Here is a 27162-nt window from a genome sequence, read left to right as displayed (position 1 = left end):
CATCGCCCAATCCCATTCCCGTTCCTGATCCCAATCCCAATCCTGATCCTGATCCCCATTCCCCACCCGGATCCCATTCCCGTTCTGATCCCATTCCCGATCCCACTCCTGATCCCATTCCCAATCCTGCTCCTGATTCCCATCCCCATCCTGTTCCTGATCCCATTCCTGATCCCGATCCCGATCCCGATCCCAATCCCGATCCCGATTCCGATCCCATTCCCCTTCCCATCCCATTCCCCAATCCTGTTCCTGATCCTGATCCCGACCCCCAATTCCAATCCCGATCCTGATCCCGATCCCGATCCCGGTGCTGATCCCAATCCCATCCCACTCCCAGAATTCCCATTCCCAATCCCTCCCAGTATCCCCCAATATCTCCCAGTATCCCCCCAGTATCTCCCAGTGCCATCCCAGGATCCCCCAGTATCTCCCAGTACCCCTCAGATCCCTCCCAGTATCCCCAAAGACCCTCCCAGTATCTCCCAGTATCCCCCAGTATCTCCCAGTGCCCTCCCAGTAACTTCCAGTATCCCTCAGGTCCCTCCCAGTATCTCCCAGTACCTCAAGTACCTCCCAGATCCCTCCCAGTACCACCAAGGACCCTCCCAGTATCCCCCAGGTCCCTCCCAGTATCTCCCAGTTCCATCCCAGTATCTCCCAGTATCCCCCAGGTCCCTCCCAGTATCTCCCAGTGCCATCCCAGTATCTCCCAGTACCTCCCATGTCCCTCCCAGTATCTCCCAGTGCCATCCCAGTATCTCCCCGGACTCTCCCAATACCTCTCCCAGTATCTCCCAGTGCCATCCCAGTATCTCCCAGGTCTCTCCCAGTATCTCCCAGTGCCATCCCAGTATCTCCCAGTATCCCTCAGATCCCTGCCAGTATCTCCCAGTGCCATCCCAGTATCTCCCAGTACCTCCCAGGTCCCTCCCAGTATGTCCCCAGTGCCATCCCAGTATCTCCCAATACCTCCCATTGCCATCCCAGTATCTCCCGGTACCCCCCCCCCAATCCCTCCCAGTCCCCCCAGATCCCTCCCAGTACCACCCCGATCCCTCCCAGAATCTCCCAGTGCCCCTCAGATCCCTCCCAGTATCTCCCAGGTCCCTCCCAGTATTTCCCAGTGCCATCCCAGTATCTCCCAGTATCTCCCAGTCCCACCCCGATCCCTCCCAGTATCTCCCAGTGCCCCTCAGATCCCTCCCAGTCCCCCCCCGATCCCTCCCAGTATCTCCCAGTGCCCCTCAGATCCCTCCCAGTCCCCCCCCCGATCCCTCCCAGTATCTCCCAGTGCCCCTCAGATCCCTCCCAGTCCCCCCCCGATCCCTCCCAGTATCTCCCCAGTGCCCTTCCCAGTCCCAAACCAGTTTGGCCCCGGGCGTTTCCCGCTGCGCACCGAGGCCACGCGGGAGCAGGTCCGGAACAGGACGGAGCCGTCGGCATTTTCCAGCCCTTCCTTGAGGGATCCCAGCGCTTCCAGGAGCTCATCCCGGTGATCCCGGGAAAAATCCTGGACGGGGAAGAGAATTCCAGGAATTCCCAAAAAATCCCAAAACGTCCCAAAAAAATCCCGAAAAAAATCCCCAAAAAAATTCAAAAAAATCCCCCAAAATTCCAGGAATTTCCACTCCAATCCTGGCCAGGAGCTCATCCTGGTGATCCCGGGAAAATCCTGGATGGGGAAGAGAATTCCAGGAATTCCCAAAAAATCCCAAAACACCCCAAAAATTCCCCCCCCCCAAAAAAAAAAAATCCCCCAAAAAATTCCCAAAAAATCCCCCCAAATTCCAGAATTCCCAGCCCATCCCAGCCAGAAGCTCATCCCGGTGATCCCGGGAAAATCCTGGATGGGGAAGAGAATTCCAGGAATTCCCAAAAAATTCAAAAAAAATTTCAAAAAAATCCCTCAAAAAATCCCCAAAAAATCCCAAAAAATCCCCCCAAAAATTCCCCAAAAAATACCCCAAAGCATCCCCAAAAAATCCCAAAAAAATCCCCCAAAAATCCCCAAAAAATCCAAAGAAAATCCCTTAAAAAATCCCAAAAAATTCCCCCCAATAAATCAAAAAAATGGAAAAAAATCACAAAAAATTCAAAAAAAATAAAAAAAAATTCAAAAAAAATCCCCAAAAAATTGCAAAAAATCCCCAAAAAATCCCAAAAAATTCCCAAAAATTCCCCAAAAATTCCCAAACAATCCCCGAAGTCCCCAAGGCCCACCTTGGCAGCGCCGCTCGATGCGCAGCACGCCCCCACGCAGTCCAGGGGCGGCGGCGCCCAGAACACCCCCCAAAAATCCGAAAAAAAAATCCCAAAAAATCCCCCAAAAGTCAAAAAATTTCCAAAAAATCCTAAAAAATCCCAAAAAATTCCCAAAAAATCCCCAAAAAATCCAAAGAAAATCCCTTAAAAAATCCCAAAAAATTCCCCCAATAAATCAAAAAAATAAAAAAAAATCACAAAAAATTCAAAAAAAATCAAAAACAATTCAAAAAAATCCCCAAAAAATTGCAAAAAATCCCCAAAAAATCCCCAAAAAATTCCCAAAAATTCCCCAAAAATTCCCAAACAATCCCCGAAGTCCCCAAGGCCCACCTTGGCAGCGCCGCTCGATGCGCAGCACGGCCCCCCACGCAGTCCAGGGCGGTGGCACCCAGACACACCCCCAAAAATCCGAAAAAAAAAATCCCAAAAATCCCCCAAAAGTCAAAAAATTTCCAAAAAATCCTAAAAAATCCCAAAAAATTCCCAAAAATCCCCAAAAAATCCAAAGAAAAATCCCTTAAAAAATCCCAAAAAATCCCCCCCAATAAATCAAAAAAATGAAAAAAAAATCACAAAAAATTCAAAAAAAAAGAAAAAAAAATCAAAAAAAAAATCCCAAAAAAATTGCAAAAAATCCCAAAAAAATCCCAAAAAATTCCCAAAAATTCCCCAAAAATTCCCAAACAATCCCCGAAGTCCCCAAGGCCCCACCTTGGCAGCGCCGCTCGATGCGCAGCACGGCCCCCACGCAGTCCAGGGCGGCGGCGCCCAGAACACCCCCAAAAATCCCAAAAAAATCCCCAAAAATCCCCCAAAAGTCAAAAAATTTCCAAAAAATCCTAAAAAATCCCAAAAAATTCCCAAAAAATCCCCAAAAAATCCAAAGAAAATCCCTTAAAAAATCCCAAAAAATTCCCCCAATAAATCAAAAAAATCAAAAAAAATCACAAAAAATTCAAAAAAAAAGAAAAAAAAAATCAAAAAAAAAATCCCCAAAAAATTGCAAAAAATCCCCAAAAAATCCCAAAAAATTCCCCAAAAAATTCCCCAAAAATTCCCAAACAATCCCCGAAGTCCCCAAGGCCCACCTTGGCAGCGCCGCTCGATGCGCAGCACGGCCCCCACGCAGTCCAGGGCGGCGGCGCCCAGAACACCCCCAAAAATCCCAAAAAAATCCCCAAAAATCCCCCAAAAGTCAAAAAATTTCCAAAAAATCCTAAAAAATCCCAAAAAATTCCCAAAAAATCCCCAAAAAATCCAAAGAAAATCCCTTAAAAAATCCCAAAAAATTCCCCCAATAAATCAAAAAAATGGAAAAAAAATCACAAAAAATTCAAAAAAAATAAAAAAAAATTCAAAAAAAATCCCCAAAAAATTGCAAAAAATCCAAAAAAAAATCCCAAAAAATTCCCAAAAATTCCCCAAAAATTCCCAAACAATCCCCGAAGTCCCCAAGGCCCACCTTGGCAGCGCCGCTCGATGCGCAGCACGGCCCCCACGCAGTCCAGGGCGGCGGCGCCCACGCCGGCGGCGGCGTCGGAGCAGCGCGGGGCCAGCAGGGCCAGGAGCGAGGCCGAGGCCGGGAACTGCGACAGCGCCTGGGACGGGAGAGAAAGGCGGGAATGGCGGGAATGGCGGGAATGGCGGGAATGGCGGGAAGGCGGGAAAGGCGGGAATTCCGGGAATTCCGGGAATGGCGGGAATTGCGGGAATGGCGGGAATTGTGGGAATGGCGGGGAATGGCGGGAATGGCGGGAATTGTGGGAATTGCGGGAATTCTGGGATTCGGGGGATTTGGGGGATTTGGGGGGATTTGGGGGATTTTGGGGATTCGGGGATTGGGGGGATTTGGGGATTTGGAGGATTTGGGGGATTTGGGGATTTGGGGGATTTGGGGATTTGGGGGATTTGGGGGATTTGGGGATTTGGGGATTTGGGGGATTTCGGGATGGGGGGATTTGGGGATTTGGGGATTTGGGGGATTTGGGGATTTGGGGATTTGGGGATTTGGGGATTTGGGGGATTTGGGGGATTTGGGGATTTGGGGATTTGGGGGATTTGGGGATTTGGGGGATTTGGGATTTGGGGATTCGGGGATTGGGGGATTTGGGGATTTGGAGGATTTGGGGGATTTGGGGATTTGGGGGATTTGGGGGATTTGGGGGATTTGGGGGATTTGGGGATTTGGGGATTTGGGGGATTTGGGGATTTGGGCGATTTGGGGGATTTGGGGGATTTGGGGATTTGAGGATTTGGGGGATTTGGGGGATTTGGGGATTGGGGGATTGGGGGGATTTGGGGATTTGGGGGATTTGGGGGATTTGGGGATTTGGGCGATTTGGGGGATTTGGGGATTGGGGGGATTTGGGGGATTTGGGGGATTTGGGGGATTTGGGGATTGGGGGATTGGGGGGATTTGGGGGATTTGGGGATTTGGGGGATTTGGGGATTTGGGGGATTTGGGGGATTTGGGGATTGGGGGGATTGGGGGATTTGGGGATTTGGGGGATTCGGGGATTGGGGGATTGGGGGATTTGGGGATTCGGGGGATTTGGGGATTCGGGGGATTTGGGGGATTTGGGGGATTTTGGGGGATTGGGGGATTTGGGGATTTGGGGGATTTGGGATTTGGGGATTTGGGGATTGGGGATTTGGGGATTTGGGGGATTTGGGGGATTTGGGGGATTTGGGGGAATGGGAATTTGGGGGATTTGGGGGATTGGGGATGTGGGGGATTTGGGGATTTGGGGATTTGGGGGATTTGGGGGATTGGGGATTTGGGGGGATTTGGGGATTTGGGGATTGGGGGATTTGGGGATTTGGGGATTTGGGGATTTGGGGGATTTGGGGATTTGGGGATTTGGGGGATTTGGGGGATTTTGGGGGATTTTGGGGATTTGGGGGGATTTGGGGGATTGGGGGATTGGGGGATTTGGGGATTTGGGGGATTCGGGGATTGGGGGATTGGGGGATTGGGGGATTTGGGGATTGGAGGATTTGGGGGATTGGGGGATTTGGGCGATTTGGGGGATTTTGGGGATTGGGGGATTGGGGGGATTTGGGGGATTTGGGCGATTTGGGGGATTGGGGGATTTGGGGATTTGGGGGGATTTGGGGATTTGGGGATTTGGGGGGATTTGGGGATTTGGGGATTCGGGGATTGGGGGATTGGGAGATTTGGGGGATTTGGGGGATTTGGGGGATTTGGGGGATTTTGGGGGATTGGGGGGGATTTTGGGGATTAGGGGGGATTTGGGGATTTGGGGATTTGGGGATTTGGGGGATTCGGGGATTGGGGGATTGGGGGATTTGGGGATTTGGGGGATTTTGGGGGATTTTGGGGATTTGGGGGATTTGGGGATGGGATGGGATGGAATGGGAATGGGAATGGGAATGGGAATAGTGGAGATGGGAATGGGAATTTTGGCAATGGGAACTGTGGGAATTGTGGGGATTCTGGGAATGGAATGGGAATTCTGGGAATGGGATGGGAATTCTTTGGGATTTTGGGAATGGAATGGGAATTCTGGGAATGGGATGGAATAGGAATTCTTGGGATTTTGGGAATGGAATGGGGAATTCTTGGGATTCTGGGAATTCTGGGGCTTGCGGGAATGGGAATGGGAATTCTGGGAATGGGAATTGTGGGAATTCTGGGGATTGTGGGAATTGTGGGAATTCTGGGAATGGGAATTCCAGGAATGGGAATTGTGGAGATGGGAATGGGAATGGGATGGGAACAGGAATTCTGGGAATAGCGATGGGAATGGGAATTCTGGGAATTGTGGGAATTCTGGAAATGGGAATGGGATGGGGATGGGAATTGTGGGAATGGGAATTTTGGGAATTAGGGGAATGTCAGGAATTGTGGGAATTCTGGGAATGGGATGGGAATGGAAATTCTGGGAATTCTGGGAACGGGAATTGTGGAGACGGGGAATGGGAATTCTGGGAATTTTGAGAAGCCTGGGAATGGGAATTGTGGAGATGGGAATTCCAGGAATGGGAATTCCGGGAATTCTGGGAATTCTGGGAATGGGAATTTTGAGAATTTTGGGAATGGGAATGCTGGGAATGGGATGGAACGGGATGGGAATTCTGGGAATTCTGGGAATTCTGGGAATGGAATGGGAATTCTGGGAATTCTGGGAAATCTGGGAATTCCAGGAATGGGATGGAATGGGATGGGAATTCTGGGAATGGGAATTCCGGGCATTCTGGGAATTCTGGGAATGGAAACTCCGGGAATGGGATGGGATGGGGCAGGAATGGGAGTTCTGAGAATTCCGGGAATTCTGGCCTGGAACGGGATGGGAATGCTGCGAATGGGAATTCTGGGAATGGGCTAGGAATGCCACGATTGGGAATGGGACCGGCGGGCCTGGGAATGCTGGGAATGCTGGGAATGCTGGGAACGGTGGGGATTCCGGGAATTCTGGGCAGCGGGGCGGCGCCGGCCGGGCGCTCACGCTGACGTGCAGCTCCTCCAGGAAGAATTCCAGCAGGGCGGAGGCGACGGCCACGGCGCGCTGCCGCTCCCGCGCCCCGCGGCGACTTCAGCCAGGGCCCCTAAGTGCTGGGAACGGGGGGGAAAGCCTGGAATTCCGGAGCCTGGCAGCGGCCTCGGAGCCGGCGGGCGCGATGGGGATCCCCAGAGTTCCCGACTGCCATCCCATCCCCAGAATTCCCAGAATTGCCATCCCCAGCATTCCCATTCCACCCCCGTTCCCAGAATTCCCCGGAATTCCCATTCTCAGAATTTCCATCCCATTCCCAATTCCATTCCCAAAGTCCCCAAAAATCCCAGAAAATTCCCAGGATTCCCAATTCCCATCCCATCCCATTCCCATGCCCCATTCCCATTCCCAGAATTCCAATTCCCAGAATTCCCATTCCCAGAATTCCCAGAATTCCTGTTCCCGAAATTCCCAGAATTCCTGTTCCCGAAATTCCCATTCCCAGAATTCCAAAAATCCCCCCAAATCCCCAGAATTCCCAATTCCCATCCCATTCCTATTCCCAGAATTCCCAGAATTCTCAGAATTCCCAGAATTTCCATTTCCATTCCCGATCCCATTCCCAAAATTCCCACAATTCCCAAAACTCCCATTCCCAGAACTCCCAGAATTCCCAATTCCCATCCCAATCCCAAAATTCCCGGAATTTCCATCCCATTCCCAATTCCATTCCCAAAATTCCCCCAAATCCCCAAAATTCCCAGAATTCCCAATTCCGATCCCATTCCCAAAATTCCACAATTCCTAAAATTCCCAGAATTCCCAGAATTCCCATCCCCCAGCATTCCCATTCCCACCCCGTTCCCAGAATTCCCGGAATTCCCATTCTCAGAATTTCCATCCCATTCCCAATTCCATTCCCCAAAGTCCCCAAAAATCCCAGAAATTCCCAGGATTCCCAATTCCCATCCCATCCCATTCCCATCCCCATTCCCATTCCCAGAATTCCAATTCCCAGAATTCCCATTCCCAGAATTCCCAGAATTCCTGTTCCCCGAAATTCCCAGAATTCCTGTTCCCGAAATTCCCATTCCCAGAATTCCCAAAATCCCCCCAAATCCCCAGAATTCCAATTCCCATCCCATTCCTATTCCCAGAATTCCCAGAATTCTCAGAATTCCCAGAATTTCCATTTCCATTCCCGATCCCATTCCCAAATTCCCACAATTCCCAAAACTCCCATTCCCAGAACTCCCAGAATTCCCAATTCCCATCCCAATCCCCAAAATTCCCGGAATTTCCATCCCATTCCCAATTCCATTCCCAAAATTCCCCCAAATCCCCCAAAATTCCCAGAATTCCCAATTCCGATCCCATTCCCAAAATTCCCACATTTCCTAAAATTCCCAGAATTCCCAGAATTCCCATCCCCAGAATTCCCCAATTCCCACCCCGTTCCCAGAATTCCCGGAATTCCCATTCTCAGAATTTCCATCCCATTCCCAATTCCATTCCCAAAGTCCCCAAAAATCCCAGAAATTCCCAGGATTCCCAATTCCCATCCCATCCCATTCCCATCCCCATTCCCATTCCCCAGAATTCCAATTCCCGGAATTCCCATTCCCAGAATTCCCAGAATTCCTGTTCCCGAAATTCCCATTCCCAGAATTCCAAAAATCCCCCAAATCCCCAGAATTCCCATCCCATTTCCATTCCCAGACTTCCCAGAATTCCCAGAATCCCCAGAATTCTCAGAATTCCCAGAATTTCCATTTCCATTCCCGATCCCATTCCCAAAATTCCCACAATTCCCAAAACTCCCCATTCCCAGAACTCCCAGAATTCCCAATTCCCATCCCAATCCCAAAATTCCCAGAATTTCCATCCCATTCCCAATTCCATTCCCAAATTCCCCCAAATCCCCAAATTCCAGAATTCCCAATTCCGATCCCATTCCCAAAATTCCCCCCAATTCCTAAAATTCCCAGAATTCCCAGAATTGCCATCCCCAGAATTCCCATTCCCACCCCGTTCCCAGAATTCCCAGTCGCACCCATTCCCACCCCCGTTCCCAGAATTCCCGGAATTCCCCATTCTCAGAATTTCCATCCCCATTCCCAATTCCATTCCCAAAGTCCCCAAAAATCCCAGAAATTCCCAGGATTCCCAATTCCCATCCCATCCCATTCCCATCCCCATTCCCATTCCCAGAATTCCAATTCCCAGAATTCCCATTCCCAGAATTCCCAGAATTCCCGTTCCCGAAATTCCCAGAATTCCTGTTCCCGAAATTCCCATTCCCAGAATTCCAAAAATCCCCCAAATCCCCAGAATTCCCAATTCCCATCCCATTCCTATTCCCAGAATTCCCAGAATTCTCAGAATTCCCAGAATTTCCATTTCCATTCCCGATCCCATTCCCCAAAATTCCCACAATTCCCCAAAACTCCCATTCCCAGAACTCCCAGAATTCCCAATTTCCCATCCCCAATCCCAAAATTCCCGGAATTTCCATCCCATTCCCAATTCCATTCCCAAAATTCCCCCCAAATCCCCAAAATTCCCAGAATTCCCAATTCCGATCCCATTCCCAAAATTCCCACATTTCCTAAAATTCCCCAGAATTCCCAGAATTCCCATCCCCAGAATTCCAATTCCCACCCCGTTCCCAGAATTCCCGGAATTCCCATTCTCAGAATTTCCATCCCATTCCCAATTCCATTCCCAAAATTCCCAAAAATCCCAGAAATTCCCAGGATTCCCAATTCCCATCCCATCCCATTCCCTCCCATCCCCATTCCCATTCCCAGAATTCCAATTCCCAGAATTCCCATTCCCAGAATTCCCAGAATTCCTGTTCCCGAAATTCCCATTCCCAGAATTCCAAAAATCCCCCAAATCCCCAGAATTCCCATCCCATTTCCATTCCCAGAATTCCCAGAATCCCCAGAATTCCCAGAATTTCCATTTCCATTCCCATCCCATTCCCAAAATTCCCAGAATTCCCAAAATTCCCATTCCCAGAATTCCCAGAATTCCCATCCCATTCCCAGAATTCCCCAGAATTCCCATTCTCAGGATTCCCAGAATTCCCAAAATTCCCAATTCCAACCCCATTCCCAAATTCCCCACAATTCCTAAAATCCCCAGAATTCCCAATCCCAAAATTCCCATTCCCAAAATCCCCAGAATTCCCAGAATTCCCAATTCCCATTCCCATTCCCTGAATTCCCGCAATTCCCCCGAATCCCCCGAATTCCCCGTCCCATTCCGAGGATTCCCGAATCCCGGGGAACTCACGGCAAAGAGCTCCTGGAGGCCCAGGGGGTTCAGGCGCCGCCGCAGGAGAGCCCGGAGCAGCTCCCGGAGCGCGCCCAGCGCCGCCTGGAAGAGCTCCTGGAAAAAATCCGGGAATTCCGGGCTCGGAAAAACCCTTGGGAGTGGCCAAACCCATCCAAGGCCGGCGTTATCCCAGAAAAAATCCGGGAATTTTGGCCTTTTCCCACTTTTTTCGGGCAAAATTCCTGAGGGTGACACACTTAAAAATCCCGGGATAAACGGGAAAAGGCTCCGAAGGAATAAAATCCAGGAATTCTGGGCTCGGAAAAAACCCTTGGGAGTGGCCAAACCCATCCAAGGCCGGCGTTATCCCAGAAAAAATCCGGGAATTCTGGGCTTTTCCCACTTTTCGGGGGGAATTCCTGCGGATAAACACCTTAAAAATCCCGGGATAAACAGGAAAAGGCTCCTAAGGAATAAAATCTGGGAATTCTGGGCTTGGAAAAGTCACCGAGCCCATCCAAGGCCGGCGTTATCCCAGAAAAAATCCGGGAATTCTGGGCTTTTCCCACTTTTTGGGGGGGAATTCCAGAGGGTGAGACACTTAAAAATCCCGGGAGAGTTCAGAAAAGGCTCCGAAGGAATAAAATCCGGGAATTCTGGGATTGGAAAAACCCTTGGGAGTGGCCAAACCCATCCAAGGCCAGCGTTATCCCAGAAAAAATCTGGGAATTTCGGCCTTTTCCCCACTTGTTTGGGGTGAATTCCTTGGGATGAACACCTTAAAAATCCCGGGAGAGTTCGGAAAAGGCTCCGAAGGAATAAAATCCGGGAATTCCTGGAATTTTTTCGGGACGAAAGCCCCTCCAAGCCCATCCCGGCCCCACTTCTCCCGAAATCCCGAGCAGGGGTGACTCATCCCGGGAATGGTTTTTGGGATAAAGTTCCAGGAAAAGGAGCAAAATCCCAGGAAAAACCACGGGAATTTTGCAGCTGCTCCCCGGCCCTCGTTAAGTGCGGCCACGGAGCGCTCCGGGAAAAAACTGGGAAGCAGGCGGCTGCGTTCTGGGAATTCTGGGAATTCAGGGAATTCTGGGAATGGGATGGGAAAGGGGGAATGGGAATTCTGGGGATGGGAATTCTGGGAATGGGAATTCTGGGAATTCTGGGAATGGGAATGGGAATTTTGGGAATGGGAAAAGGGGGAATGGGAATTCTGGAAATGGGAATTTTGGGAATTCTGGGAATTCTGGGAATGGAAAAGGGGGGATGGGATGGGAATTCTGGGAATTCTGGGGATGGAATGGGAATTCTGGGAATGGGAATTCTGGGGATGGGGTGGGGAATTCTGGGAATGGGAATTTTGGGAATTCTGGGAATGGGAATTCTGGGAATGGGAATGGGGGATGGGAATGGGAATGGGGATGGGAATTCTGGGAATGGGGATTTTGGGAATTCTGGGAATGGGAGTGGGAATTTTGGGAATGGGAAAAGGGGGAATGGGAATTCTGGGAATTCTGGGAATGGGGTGGGAAAAGGGGGAATGGGAAAAGGGGGGAATGGGAATTCTGGGAATGGGATTGGGAATGGGAATTCTGGGAATTCTGGGAATTCTGGAATTCTGGGAATGGGGGGGTGGGAAAAGCGGAAATGGGAAAAGGGGGAATGGGAATCCTGGGAATTCTGGGAATGGGGAATTCTGGGAATGGGGTGGGAATTCTGGGAATGGGAATTTTGGGAATTCTGGGAATGGGAATTCTGGGAATGGGAATGGGATGGGAATGGGAATGGGGATGGGAATTCTGGGAATGGGGATTTTTGGGAATTCTGGGAATGGGAGTGGGAATTTTGGGAATGGGAAAAGGGGGAATGGGAATTCTGGGAATTCTGGGAATGGGAATTCTGGGAATTCTGGGAATCCTGGGAATTCTGGGAATGGCAATTTTGGGAATGGGGACGAGCATGGAAGAGCAGAACTCCCACGGCTCCCCCGGGATCTGGGGGCCGGAATTCCCAGAGAATCCGGGGCTGCTCCATCCCTGGGAGCTTCCCGGGAAGGAGCCGGAATATCGGGAGCCGCCCCGGGAACGCGATGGGAATTCAGCTGCTTTTCCCGCCCAAACCCATCCCGGAATTCCCGGATTTTTTCCCCCCCTGGAATCCTTTGGAATTCCCACCTCGGCTCCGGGCTCTTCCCGGCCTCTCCCGGATTCCAGAGGGGGCAGCCCCAGGACGCTTCCCCAAGGCCGTGTCCAGGAGCTCGGAGCGCTCGGGATCGCTCAGGGGCGGCTCCAGGGCGCTGATCCCGGGATAAGGAAAAGGCCGGGAATGAGCGGCGGGATGGGAATTCCCGCTGGGGGGATTCCGGGATGGACGGGGGGTGGGAGGAAGGGGGAGGATCTGGGAATGGGGTTTGAGGAGAGGTCGGGAATTTCGGGGATTTGGGGAGAGTGAGGGGGTGCAAGGGGTGGGGAGGGGGGAGGAGGGGAAAGGGGAAAGAGGGAAAAGGGGGGAAAAATGGGAGAAAAGAGGGAAAAGAGGGAAAAGAGAGAAAAGAGGGAAAAGAGGGAAAAGGGAAAAGGGGGAAAAGGGAAAAGGGGGGAAAAGATGGAAAAGAGGGAAAAGAGGGAAAAGATGGAAAAAGAGGGAAAAGAGGGAAAAGAGAGAAAAGAGGGAAAAGAGGGAAAAGGGAAAAGGGGGGAAAAGATGGAAAAGAGGGAAAAGAGGGAAAAGGGAAAAGAAAGGGAAAAAGGGAAAAGGGGGGAAAGGGGGAAAAATGGGAGAAAAGAGGGAAAAGGGGGGAAAGAGAGGAAAAAAGGGGAAAAGGGGGGAAAAAGGGGGGAAAAAGAGAGGAAAAAAGGGGGAAAGAGAGGAAAAAAGGGGGAAAACGGGGAAAAGAGGGAAAAGGAGGAAAAAGAGGGGAAAAGGGGGAAAAAGAGAGGAAAAAAAGACGAAAAAGAGGGGAAAAGGGGGAAAAGAAGGAAAAGAAGGAAAAAAGAGGGAAAAGGGGAAAGAAAGGGGAAAAGAGAGGGAAAAGGGGAAGAAAGAGGGGAAAGAAGGAAAAGGGGGGAAAAGAGAGAAAAAAGAGGGAAAAGAGGGAAAAGGGGGAAAGGGGGAAAAGGGGGAAAAGGGGAAAGAAAGGGAAAAGAGAGGGAAAAGGGGGAAAAGATGGGGGAAAGAGGGAAAAAGAGGAAAAAAGAGAGGAAAAAAGGGGGGAAAGGGGGGGAAAGAGAGGAAAAGAGGGAAAAGGGGGAAAAGGAGAGGGGAAAGGGGGAAAAAAGAGGGAAAAGGGAAAAGAGAGGGGATAAAGAGGGAAAAGGAGGAAAAAAGAGGGGAAAAGGGGGAAAAGAGGAAAGGAGGGAAAAGGGGAAAGAAAGGGAAAAAGAGGGGAAAAGGGGGAAAAGAGGGAAAAAGATCCCATCCCCCTTCCCAATCCCACCAATCCCATTTCCCATCTCCAATCCCAATCCCATCCCCTTCCCAATCCCATCCCAATCCCCATTCCCATTCTCAATCCCGTTTCTATCCCATCTCCATTCCCATCCCCAAACCCATCCCCAATCCCGTCCTATTCCTGTTCCCAATCCCATCCCATCCCCACCCCATTCCCATTCCTGTTCCCATCCCATTCCTTTTCCTGTTCCCAATCCCATCCCACTCCCATTCCCATCCCAATCCCATCCCATTCCCATCCCCATTCCCATCCCATTTCCGTTCCCATTCCCGTTTCCAATCCCATCCCATCCAATCCCATCCCATCCTATCCAAATTTCATCCCATTCCAATCCCAATCCGTTCCCATCCAAATCCCATCCCCATTCCCATTCCCATTCCCATTCCCAATCCCATTCCCATCCCATTCTCAATCCCGTTCCCATCCCATCCCCATCCCCATTCCCATCCCATTTCCGTTCCCAATCCCAATCCCACCCCATTCTCAATCCCGTTTCCATCCAATCCCATTCCCATCCTATCCCGATCCCATCCCCATTCCCATTCCCATTCCCAATCCAACCCCATTCCCGTCCCAATCCCAACCTCATTCCCATCCCCATCCCATTCCCAATCCCACCCCATTCCCCTCCCCACTCCCATCCGATTCCCCTCCCCAATCCCACCCCAACCCCATTCCCATTCCCATCCCATTCCTAATCCTATTCCATCCCCATTCCCATTCCCATCCCATCCCCATTCCCATCCCATCCCCATTCCCATTCCCAATCCCAATCCCATTCCCATCCCCACCCCAATCCCAATCCCATCTCATTCCCATCCCCACCCCAATCCCATTCCCAATCCCACCCCAATCCCAATCCCAATCCCAATCCCAATCCCATTCCCATCCCCATCCCAATCCCAATCCCATTCCCAATCCCACCCCAATCCCATTCCCATTCCCATCCCCACCCCATTCCCATTCCCAACCCCATTCCCATTCCTATTCCATCCCCACCCCCAATCCCATTCCCAATCCCATTCCCAATCCCACCCCAATCCCAATCCCATCCCATTCCCATCCCCCACCCCATTCCCATTCCCATCCCCACCCCAATCCCATTCCCAATCCCACCCCAATCCCAATCTCAATCCCATTCCCAATCCCAATCCCAATCCCAATCCCATTCCCAATCCCACCCCAATCCCATTCCCAATCCCATTCCCAATCCCACCCCAATCCCAATCCCAATCCCATCCTATTCCCATCCCCACCCCATTCCCATTCCCATCCCCACCCCAATCCCATCCCATTCCCATCCCCACCCCAATCCCATTCCCATTCCCATTCCCAATCCCAATCCCATTCCCATTCCCAATCCCAATCCCAATCCCATCCCAATCCCAATCCCAATCCCAATCCCAATCCCAATCCCATTCCCATTCCCAATCCCAATCCCAATCCCATTCCCATTCCCATTCCCATCCCCATTCCCACCCCAATCCCATTCCCAATCCCACCCCAATCCCAATCCCAATCCCCATCCCATTCCCATTCCCAAATCCCTCTTCCGGAGGCTGCGGCGCCGCCGCCGTTGCCATGGATACACCAGGTGGGTGCAGGTGCCGAGCGCCCCCCTGCCGCAGCCGCGTCCGGAGCGCCTCCGGAGGCTCCGCCTTCAGGAATTCCTGGGAAAAGAGCGGCAATGGGAATTCCCCTCCGGAATATCCCCCAGCGCGGATCCCAGGGGCGGATCCCAGCGCGGATCCCAGGGCGGATCCCAGGGCGGATCCCAGGGCGGATCCCAGGGCGGGTCCCAGGGCGGATCCCAGGGCGGGTCCCAGGGCGGATCCCAGGGCGGGTCCCAGCGCGGATCCCAGGGCGGATCCCAGGGCGGATCCCAGGGCGGGTCCCAGGGCAGGTCCCAGGGCGGATCCCAAGGGAGATCCCAGGGCGGGTCCCAGGGCGGATCCCAGGGCGGGTCCCAGGGCGGATCCCAGGGCGGGTCCCAGCGCGGATCCCAGGGCGGATCCCAGGGCGGATCCCAGGGCGGATCCCAGGGCAGATCCCAGGGCGGATCCCAGGGCGGATCCCAGGGCAGATCCCAGGGCGGGTCCCAGGGCGGGTCCCAGGGCGGGTCCCAGGGCGGGTCCCAGGGCGGATCCCAGGGCGGATCCCAGGGCGGGTCCCAGGGCGGGTCCCAGGGCGGATCCCAAGGGAGATCCCAGGGCGGATCCCAGGGCAGATCCCAGGGCGGATCCCAGGGCGGGGTCCCAGGGCGGGTCCCAGGGCGGATCCCAGGGCGGACCCCAGGGCGGGTCCCAGGGCGGGTCCCAGGGCGGGTCCCAGGGCGGATCCCAGGGCGGACCCCAGGGCGGGTCCCAGGGCGGATCCCAGGGCGGACCCCAGGGCGGGTCCCAGGGCGGGTCCCAGGGCGGGGTCCCAGGGCGGATCCCAGGGCGGACCCCCAGGGCGGGTCCCAGGGCGGATCCCAGGGCGGGTCCCAGGGCGGATCCCAGGGCGGGTCCCAGGGCGGGTCCCAGGGCGGGTCCCAGGGCGGATCCCAGGGCGGATCCCAGGGCAGATCCCAGGGCGGGTCCCAGGGCGGGTCCCAGGGCGGGTCCCAGGGCGGATCCCAGGGCGGATCCCAGGGCGGGTCCCAGGGCGGGTCCCAGGGCGGATCCCAGGGCGGATCCCAGGGCGGATCCCAGGGCGGATCCCAGGGCGGGTCCCCAGGGCGGGTCCCAGGGCGGATCCCAGGGCGGATCCCAGGGCGGATCCCAGGGCGGGTCCCAGGGCGGATCCCAGGGCGGGTCCCAGGGCGGGTCCCAGGGCGGGTCCCAGGGCGGATCCCAGGGCGGATCCCAGGGCGGATCCCAGGGCGGGTCCCAGGGCGGATCCCAGGGCGGGTCCCGCAGCTCCAAAGGATCCACGACCTTCCCAGTGCCCTCCCAGTCCCTCCCAGTTCCCCCCAGTTCCTCCCAGTCCCTCCCAATCCCCTCCCAGTTCCCCCCCAGTCCCTCCCAGTCCCTCCCAATCCCTCCCAGTTCCCCCCAGTGCCCTCCCAGTTCCCTCCCAGTCCCTCCCAGTTCCCCCCAGTTCCCCCCAGTCCCTCCCAGTCCCCTCCCAATTCCCCCCCAGTCCCTCCCAGTTCTTCCCAGTCCCTCCCAATCCCCTCCCAATCCCCCCCCAGTCCCTCCCAGTCCCTCCCAATCCCTCCCAGTTCCCCCCCAGTGCCCTCCCAGTTCCCCCCAGTTCCTCCCAGTGCCCTCTCAGTGCCCACCCAGTCCCTCCCAATCCCCCCCCAGTCCCTCCCAGTCCCCCCCAATCCCTCCCAGTTCCTCCCAGTGCCCTCCCAGTCCCTCCCAGTGCCCTCCCAGTCCCTCCCAGTTCCTCCCAGTGCCCTCCCAATCCCCCCCAGTTCCCCCAGTGCCCTCCCAGTCCCTCCCAATCCCCCCCCCAGTCCCTCCCAGTCCCTCCCAGTTCCTCCCAGTCCCTCCCAGTCCCTCCCAGTTCCTCCCAATCCCCCTCAGTTCCTCCCAGTGCCCTCCCAGTGACCTCCCAGTCCCTCCCAATCCCTCCCAGTTCCCCCCAGTGCCCTCCCAGTCCCTCCCAGTCCCTCCCGGTGCCCTCCCAGTCCCTCTCAGTCCCTCACCACCATGAGCATCACGAGCTCAGCCTTGCGGGCGATGCTCCCGGGCTGATTCCGGCAGCCGGAGCCGTTCCCGGAGCCGTTCCCGGAGCCGTTCCCGGAGCCGCTCCCGGAGCTGCCGAGGGCGCGGCCGATCATGGAGATGCTGCGGGCCAGGCTCAGCTTCAGCGCCGCGTCCTGCGGAGCAGCGGCAACGGCGGCATTGGGATCAGCGGGATCACCGGGATCGGCAGGATTGGGATCAGCGGGATCACCGGGGATCAGCGGCATTGGGATCAGCGGGATCACCGGGATCGGCAGGATTGGGATCAGCGGGATCACCGGGATCAGCGGCATTGGGATCAGCGGGAACACCGGGAATGGCAGGATTGGGATCAGCGGGATCACCGGGATCAGCGGCATTGGGATCAGCGGGATCACCGGGATCGGTGGCATTGGGATCAGCGGGAACACCGGGAATGGCAGGATTGGGATCAGCGGGATCACCGGGATCAGCGGCATTGGGATCAGCGGGATCAGCGGGATCGGCGGCATTGGGATCAGCGGGAACACCGGGAATGGCAGGATTGGGATCAGCGGGATCACCGGGATCGGCAGGATTGGGATCAGCGGGATCACCGGGATCAGCGGCATTGGGATCAGCGGGATCACCGGGATCGGCAGGATTGGGATCAGCGGGATCACCGGGATCAGCGGCATTGGGATCAGCGGGATCAGCGGGATCGGCGGCATTGGGATCAGCGGGAACACCGGGAATGGCAGGATTGGGATCAGCGGGATCAGCGGGATCGGCGGCATTGGGATCAGCGGGATCACCGGGATCGGCAGGATTGGGATCAGCAGGATCACCGAGATCGGTGGCATTGGGATCAGCGGGATCACCGGGATCGGCAGGATTGGGATCAGCAGGATCACCGAGATCGGTGGCATTGGGATCAGCGGGAACACCGGGAATGGCAGGATTGGGATCAGCGGGATCACCGGGATCGGTGGCATTGGGATCAGCGGGAACACCGGGAATGGCAGGATTGGGATCAGCGGGATCAGAGGGATCGGTGGCATTGGGATCAGCGGGATCAGCGGGAATGGCAGGATTAGGATCAGCGGGAACACCGGGAATGGCAGGATTGGGATCAGCAGGATCACCGGGATCAGCGGGATTAGGATCAGCGGGAACACCGGGAATGGCAGGATTGGGATCACTGGGAATGGTGGGAACAGCAGGATTGGGGTCACTGGGATCACCGGGAACGGCGGCACTGGGATCAGCGGGATCACTGGGATCAGCGGGATTGGGATCAGCGGGATCAGCGGGAATGGCGGGATTGGGATCAGCGGGAACGGTGGGATTGGGATCAGCGGGATCAGCGGGATCAGCAGGATCAGCGGGAATGGCAGGATTGGGATAACTGAGAATGGTGGGAACAGCAGGATTGGGGTCACTGAGATCAGCGGGATCACCGGGAACGGCGGGATTGGGATCAGCGGGAACACCGGGATCACTGGGAATAGCGGGATCGGTGGGAACAGCAGGATTGGGATCACTGGGATCACCAGGATCAGTGGGAACAGCAGGAAGGGTGGGAATGGCGGGACTGGGATCCCTGGGAATGGTGGGAACAGCGGGATTGGGATCACTGGGAATGGCGGGATCGGTGGGAACAGTGGGATTGGGATCAGCAGGATCACCGGGATCAGTGGCATTGGGATCACCAGGATCACCGGGATCAGCGGGAGCAGCGGGATTGGGATCACCGGGAACACCAGGATCAGCGAGATCAGAGGGAACAGCAGGAACAGTGGGAATAGCGGGATTGGGATCACTGGGAATGGTGGGAACAGTGGGATTGGGATCACTGGGAACAGCGGGATTGCGATCACCAGGATCACCAGGATCAGCGGGATCAGAGGGAACAGCGGGATTGGGATCAGTGGGATTGGGATCACCGGGATCAGTGGGATCAGCAGGAACAGCGGGATTGGGATCACTGGGAATGGTGGGAACAGCGGGATTGGGATCACCGGGAATAGCAGGATTGGGATCACCAGGATCACCGGGATCGGGATCACTGGGATCAGCGGGATCACCGGGAACAGCGGGATTGGGATCGCCGGGATCAGTGGGAACAGCGGATACAGCGGGATTGGGATCACTGGGAATGGAGGGATTGGGATCACCAGGATCACCGGGATCGGGATCACTGGGATCACCGAGATCACCGGGAACAGCGGGAACGGTGGGAACGGCGGGACTGGGATCACCAGTAACGGTGGGAATGGGATCAACGGGAACAGAGGGATTGGGATCACCGGGATCATCGGGATTGGGATCACCGGGATCACCGGGATCAGCGGGAACGGTGGGAATGGCAGGACTGGGATCACCGGGAATGGTGGGAATGGGATTGACGGGAACAGCGGGATTGGGATCACCGGGATCACCGGGATCGGGATCACTGGGATCACCGGGATCACCGGGAACAGCGGGAATGGCGGGAACGGCGGGACTGGGATCACCAGGAACGGTGGGAATGGGATTGACGGGAACAGAGGGATTGGGATCACCGGGATCATCGGGATTGGGATCGCCGGGATCACCGGGATCACCGGGATCAGCGGGAACGGTGGGAATGGCAGGACTGGGATCACCAGGAACGGTGGGAATGGGATTGACGGGAACAGCGGGATTGGGATCACCGGGATCATCGGGATTGGGATCACCGGGATCACCGGGATCAGCGGGAACAGTGGGAATGGCAGGACTGGGATCACTGGGAATGGTGGGAATGGGATTGACGGGAACAGCGGGATTGGGATCACCAGGATCACCGGGATCGGGATCACTGGGATCACCGGGATCACCGGGAACAGCGGGATTGGGATCACCGGGATCAGTGGGAACAGCGGATACAGCGGGATTGGGATCACTGGGAATGGAGGGATTGGGATCACCAGGATCACCGGGATCACCGGGAACAGCGGGAACGGTGGGAACGGTGGGACTGGGATCACCAGGAACGGTGGGAATGGGATCGACGGGAACAGAGGGATTGGGATCACCGGGATCACTGGGATCAGCAGGAACAGTGGGATTGGGATCAGCGGGATCATCAGGATCACTGGGATCAGCAGGATTGGGATCACTGGGAACGGCGGGATTGGGATCACCGGGATCACCGGGATCACCAGGAACAGAGGGACTGGGATCACTGGGATCACCAGGAACGGCAGCATTGGGAACGGAGGGATTGGGATCAGAGACAATGGTGGGAACAGTGGGAACAGCAGGATTGGGATCACCAGGATCATTGGGATCACCGGGATCAGTGGGATCACTGGGATCAGTGGGATTGGAGACTGCTGGGATTGGGATCACTGAGATCAGGATCATTGGGATCATCGGGATCACTGGGATCACTGGATCATTGGGATCACCGGGATCACCGGGATCGTTGGGATTGGGATCATTGGGATCATCGGGATCACTGGGATTTCTGGGATTGGGATCACTGGGATCAGGAACTCTGGGATCGGGATTCCTGGGATTCCTGGGATCGGGAACTCTGGGATTTGGATTTCCGGGATTGGGATTTCCGGGATGGGATTTCTGGGATTGGGATTTCTGGGATCGGGATTTCCCGGGATTGGGAACTCTGGGATCGGGATTTCCCGGATTGGAATTTCTGGGATCGGGGATTTCCCAGGATTGGGATTTCCCGGGATGGGAACTCTGGGATCGGGATTTCCTGGATCAGGATTTCCGGGATTGGGAACTCTGGGATCGGGATTTCCCAGATCGGAATTTCTAGGATTGGGATTTCCCAGGATTGGGATTTCTGGGATTGGGAACTCTGGGATCGGGATTCCCGGGATTGGGATTTCCCGGATTGGGATTTCTGGGATTGGGAACTCTGGGATCGGGATTCCCGGGATTGGGATTTCCCGGGATTGGGATTTCTGGGATCGGGATTTCCCGGGATTGGGATTTCTGGGATTGGGATTCCCGGGATCTGCCTCCCTCTGGGATGGGGATCCTCAGGATCGGGATCGGCCTCCAAGATAACGTATCCTACTGCTAGGATGAATTGATGGCAATTAATAGGAATTAATAACGCTAATAAGGATTAATAATAATTATTAATGATCGATTTGTGCTCCAATAATGAAACCGTCAAGGGAAGAGAAAGAAATGGAATTGGAAATAAAGGTGAAAACATGAAAAGATCCCCAAAAAAACCCCATTAATAAATATTAATAAGTGTTAATAAATACTAATAAACATGAATAAATATTGGTAACTACTAATGAACATTAATAATAAATATTTTAAAATAATAAATGATAACAAATAATAAATTATAAATACCAAATAATTTTTAAAAATGAATAAAAAGGCAATAATAAATAATAAATAACAAAACAACAATAATAAATAATAATAAAAAAAAGTAATAATAAATAATAAAAATAAAAAATAATTAATAAATAGTAAATAATAATAAATAATGAACAACTTTTAGTAAAATTGATAATTGAGATAATGGAAATTGCAAAACAATCAAGTTAATAATAATTAAATAATAAGTACTATTAATAGCTATAAATTAATCAAGATAATAATAAAAACAATCCAAGAATAAAAGGAGCATTATTAAAATAATTAATAATGCATGCCAATCAATTAATTATTAATTATGCCACTAAAACAATCGATTACTAATGTTAATAAAATAAAGAATTGATGATAATAAAATGAGAGAGAATTAACGTCAATAATTAAATAAATAACTAATTTCAGGGAAAGAGTAATTAATTAACGTCAATGAAACGAGATCGTTAATGGCAATAAATTAATAACCCAGAGAATCGCTTCATTTAATTAATAACAGCATTAATCCTACAGCTTATAATTAATAACATCATCATTAGCCTAATAACCGAATAATAACTTGATCGTAAATCCGATAAATAATCCAATTACTTTCTAATAAATTTATCATTAATTGCTAATCTCAGAAATTGATTAGAAAGCCTTTTAATAATAGAATAATTAATAATTAATAGGTAATTAATAGCCTTAACAAGCAGTGCCCGTTAGCAATTTTTTATTAATAACCATTATTATTTATTACTAATTAATAATATAATCAGTGATTGATATGTTTCAACGATTAAAAAATATTCATTAATAATTAATAAATATTAATACTGCTAGTTAATAATAAACGACTAATTATAACTTCTAATCGTTAATAATGAATAATTAATGGTTATTAATCCTATTAATTAGTCGTTAATTTCTCCCTTCTTTCTCCTCCCGTTCCCAGGGAATTCCAGCCCCGCCCAATCCCCAATCCCAGGGAGCCCCCGGAGAGCCGGGAAGGGGGAGCAGAGCCCGGGAAAAGCGGGAATTCCCGGAAAAGCTGGGAATTCCGGGAAAATCCAGGAGTTCCAGAAAAATCCGTGAATTTTGGAAAAACCCGGGAATTCAAAAAAAACCTGGGAAATCTGGAAAAATCTGGAAATTCCAGAAAACCCCCGGGGATTCTGGGAAAATCTGGGAATTTTGGAAAAATCTGGGAATTCCGGGAAAAATCTAGAAGTTCTAGGAAAATCTGGGAATTCTGGGAAAATCTGGGAATTTTGGGAAAAATGTGGGCATTCCAGGAAAACCCAGGAATTCTGGGAAAATCTGGGAATTCCAGGAAAACCTGGGAATTCCAGGAAAATCCGGGAATTCTGGGAAAAGTCCAGGAATTCTGGGAAAATCTGGGAATTTTGGAAGAATCCAGGGATTCCAAAAAAATCCAGAAATTCCAGGAAAATCCAGGAACTCCGGGGAAATCCGGGAATTCTGGAAAAAACCCAGGAATTCTGGGAAAATCTGGGAATTTTGCAAAAAACCGGGAATTCCAGGGAAATCCAGGAATTCTGGAAAAATCCAGGAATTAAAAAAAACTCCAAGAATTCCAGGGAAAATCCAGGAATTCCAGAAAAAATCCAGGAATTCTGGGAAAATCCAGGAATCCTGGGGAAAATCTGGGAATTTTGGAAAAATCCAGGAATTCCTAAAAAACCCCAGGAATTCAGGGAAAATCCAGGAATTCTGGAAAAATCTGAGAATTCCAGAAAAATCTGGGACTTCCAAAAAACCCAGGAATTCCGGGGAAAATCCAGGAATTCTAGAAAGAGCCAGGGAATTCCAGGAAAATCCAGGAATTTCAGAGAAATCTGGGACTTCCAAAAAACCCCAGGAATTCCAGGGAAATCCGGGAATTCTGGGAAAACCTGGGAATCCCAGAAAAACCTGGGAATTCTGGGAGAATCCAGGAATTTCAGAAAAATCTGGGAATTCTGGAAAAATCCGGGAACTTTGGAAAAATCTAGGAATTCCAGGAAAACCCGGGAATTCTGGGAAAATCTGGGAATTTTGGAAAAATCCAGGAATTCAAAAAAAACCCCAGGAATTCCAGAAAAATCCAGGAATTTTGGAAAAATTCAGGAATCCCGGGGAAAATCCAGAAATTCTGGAAAAATCCGAGAATTCCAGAAAAATCTGGGACTTCCAAAAAAACCCAGGAATTCGGGGAAAATCCAGGAATTTTAGAAAGATCCAGGAATTCCAGGAAAGTCCAGGAATGTCAGAAAAATCTGGGAATTCCAAAAAACCCCAGGAATTTCAGAAAAATCCAGGAATTAAAAAAAACCCCAGGAATTCGGGGAAAATCCGGGAATTCTAGAAAGATCCTGGAATTCCAGAAAAATCCAGGAATTCTGGGAAAAATCTGGGAATCCCAGAAAAACCCGAGAATTCTGGGAGAATCTGGGAATTCCGGGAAAATCCAGGAATTTCAGAAAAAGCTGGGAATTCTGGAAAAAATCCGGGAATTCCAAAAAAAACCCCGGAATTCTGGAAAAATCTGGGAGTCTCTGCCTTTTCCCCGACCCTTTTTTCCCGGGAATTCCGGCGTTTTTCCGGGAAGCGATTCCAGCGCGGAATGAGGGGGAAAGGCGGAAACAGGGAGAATTCCAGAGGGAGAATTCCAAAGAGAGAGAATTCCAAAGGCAATCCCAAAAATCCCTACCTTGGGCTCTACTTTTATTCCCAGAACCTGAACGGGCGGAAAAACAAAATTCCCATCAGGAAAAATCCCCAAATTCCAGCGGGAAAAGCCAAAATTCCAGCCGGAAAATCCAAATTTCCCATCAGGAAAATCCCCAAATTCCAGCGGGAAAATCAAAATTCCAGCGGGAAAACCCCCAAATTCCAGCCGGAAAATCGAAATTCCAGCAGGAAAACCCAAATTCCAGCGGGAAACTCAAAATTTCCAGTGGGAAAATCCAAATTCCAGCTGGAAAAGCCAAAATTCCAGCGGGAAAATCCAAAATTCCCACTGGAAAATCCAAAATTCCAGCGGGAAAACCCCCAAATTCCAACCGGAAACTCCAAAATTCCAGCTGAAAATGAAAATTCCAGCAGGAAAAGCCAAAATTCCAGCGGGAAACTCCAAATTTCCAGCAGGAAAAGCCAAAATTCCAACGGGAAAACCCCAAATTCCAGTGGGAAAAATCAAAATTCCATTGGAAAAATTGGGAAAAACTGAAATTCCGGTGGGGAAAAAACCCCAAAATCCCATTGGAAAAACCGAAATTCCATTGGAAAAACCAAAATTCCATTGGGAAAACTGAAATTCCATTGGAAAACCCAAATCCTGGCAGGAAAAACGAGCTCCAAAATGCCCCGGGAAAGCTCTGCCCCAAATTCCGGAGAAATCCCAGGAATCCCAGGAATCCTGGAGGAACCCCAGGGGAATTCTGGGAATCCAGGGAATCCCAGAGCAATCCCGGGGGAATCCCGGAGCAATCCCAGAGCAATTCTGGGAATCCCAGGGGAATCCTGGAGCCGTCCTGGGGTAATCCCAGGGGAATCCTGGGAATCCCGGAGCAATCGCAGGGAAATCCCGGAGCCATCCCGGAGCAATCCCAGGAATCCTGGGAATCCCAGGGAAATCCCGGAGCCATGCCGGGCCGATCCCGGGACAATCCCAGGAATCCTGGAGCAATCCCGGAGCAATCCCGGGACAATCCCAGGGGAATCCTGGAGCAATCCCAGCAATCCCGGAGCAATCCCAGAACAATCCCAGGAATCCTGGGGGAATCCTGGAGCAATCCCAGGGGAATCCTGGAAATCCCAGAGCAATCCCAGGAATCCTGGAGCCATCCCGGAGCAATCCTGGGACAATCCCAGGGGAATCCTGGAGCAATTCCAGCAATCCCGGAGCAATCCCAGAACAATCCCAGGAATCCTGGGGGAATCCTGGAGCAATCCCAGGGGAATCCTGGAAATCCCAGAGCAATCCCAGGAATCCTGGAGCCATCCCAGAGCAATCCCAGAACAATCCCAGGGGAATCCTGGGAATCCCGGAGCAATCCCGGAGCAATCCCGGGCCAATCCCAGGGAAATCCCGGAGCAATCCCAGGGGAATCCTGGGAATCCCAGGGCAATCCCGGAGCCATCCCGGGCCAATCCCGGGCCAATCCCAGGAATCCCGGGAATCCCGGAGCCATGCCGGGCCAATGCCGGGCCAATCCCGGGAATCCCGGAGCCATCCCGGAGCAATCCCGGAGCAATCCCGGAGCCATCCCGGAGCCATGCCGGAGCCATCCCGGAGCCATGCCGGGCCAATCCCGGAGCAATCCCGGAGCAATCCCGGAGCCATCCCGGGCCAATCCGGGAATCCCGGAGCAATCCCGGAGCAATCCCGGAGCCATCCCGGGCCAATCCCAGGCCAATCCCAGGAATCCCGGGAATCCCGGAGCCATCCCGGGCCAATCCCGGAGCAATCCCGGAGCAATCCCGGGCCAATCCCGGAGCAATCCCGGGCCAATCCCGGAGCCATCCCGGGCCAATCCCGGAGCCACCCCGGAGCCATCCCGGAGCCATCCCGGGCCAATCCCGGAGCCATCCCGGGCCAATCCCAGGGAAATCCCGGAGCCATCCCGGAGCCATCCCGGGCCAATCCCAGGAATCCCGGAGCCATCCCGGGCCAATCCCAGGAATCCCGGAGCAATCCCGGAGCCATCCCGGGCCAATCCCGGAGCAATCCCGGAGCCATCCCGGGCCAATCCCGGAGCCATCCCGGAGCCATCCCGGGCCAATCCCGGAGCAATCCCGGGCCAATCCCGGAGCCATCCCGGGCCAATCCCGGAGCCATCCCGGGCCAATCCCGGAGCCATCCCGGAGCAATCCCGGAGCCATCCCGGGCCAATCCCGGAGCCATCCCGGGCCAATCCCGGAGCCAATCCCGGAGCCATCCCGGGCCAATCCCGGAGCCAATCCCGGAGCCATCCCGGGCCAATCCCGGAGCCATCCCGGGCCAATCCCGGAGCCATGCCGGAGCCATCCCAGGCCAATCCCGGAGCAATCCCGGAGCCATCCCGGGCCAATCCCGGAGCCATCCCGGGCCAATCCCGGAGCCATCCCGGAGCCATCCCGGGCCAATCCCGGAGCAATCCCGGAGCAATCCCGGAGCCATTCCGGGCCAATCCCGGAGCAATCCCGGAGCAATCCCGGAGCCATCCCGGGCCAATCCCGGAGCCATCTCGGAGCCATCCCGGGCCAATCCCGGAGCCATCCCGGAGCCATCCCGGGCCAATCCCGGAGCCATCCCGGGCCAATCCCGGAGCCATCCCGGGCCAATCCCGGAGCAATCCCGGAGCAATCCTGGAGCAATCCCGGGCCAATCCCGGAGCAATCCCGGAGCCATCCCGGAGCCATCCCGGAGCCATCCCGGGCCAATCCCGGAGCCATCCCGGGCCAATCCCGGAGCCATCCCGGGCCAATCCCGGGCCAATCCCGGAGCCATCCCGGGCCAATCCCGGAGCCATCCCGGGCCAATCCCGGAGCCAATCCCGGAGCCATCCCGGGCCAATCCCGGAGCCATCCCGGGCCAATCCCGGAGCCAATCCCGGAGCCATCCCGGGCCAATCCCGGAGCCAATCCCGGAGCCATCCCGGGCCAATCCCGGAGCCATCCCGGGCCAATCCCGGAGCCAATCCCGGAGCCATGC

The 27162-nt window shown here is 53.3% G+C and overlaps 1 protein-coding gene across 1 annotated transcript in view; it reads right to left on the bottom strand.

Annotated features, from left to right (window-relative positions):
* The window catches only part of MROH1 (maestro heat like repeat family member 1), a 92388-nt gene that overhangs the window by 28600 nt on the left and 36626 nt on the right, over positions 1-27162 (bottom strand). The window contains 11 exon segments of the mRNA XM_048329222.1: positions 1400-1524; positions 3743-3866; positions 6738-6812; positions 6814-6837; positions 10026-10121; positions 12182-12244; positions 12246-12303; positions 15048-15076; positions 15078-16376; positions 17096-17269; positions 24178-24204. Of these exon segments, the coding sequence (XP_048185179.1) occupies positions 1400-1524; positions 3743-3866; positions 6738-6812; positions 6814-6837; positions 10026-10121; positions 12182-12244; positions 12246-12303; positions 15048-15076; positions 15078-16376; positions 17096-17269; positions 24178-24204 (2094 nt within the window).

This window comes from Corvus hawaiiensis, chromosome 26, assembly GCF_020740725.1.
Source record: "Corvus hawaiiensis isolate bCorHaw1 chromosome 26, bCorHaw1.pri.cur, whole genome shotgun sequence".
Classification (NCBI taxonomy): domain Eukaryota; kingdom Metazoa; phylum Chordata; class Aves; order Passeriformes; family Corvidae; genus Corvus; species Corvus hawaiiensis.
Note: the sequence above shows the minus strand (reverse complement) of the source record. Positions and strands in the feature narration are given on the sequence as shown.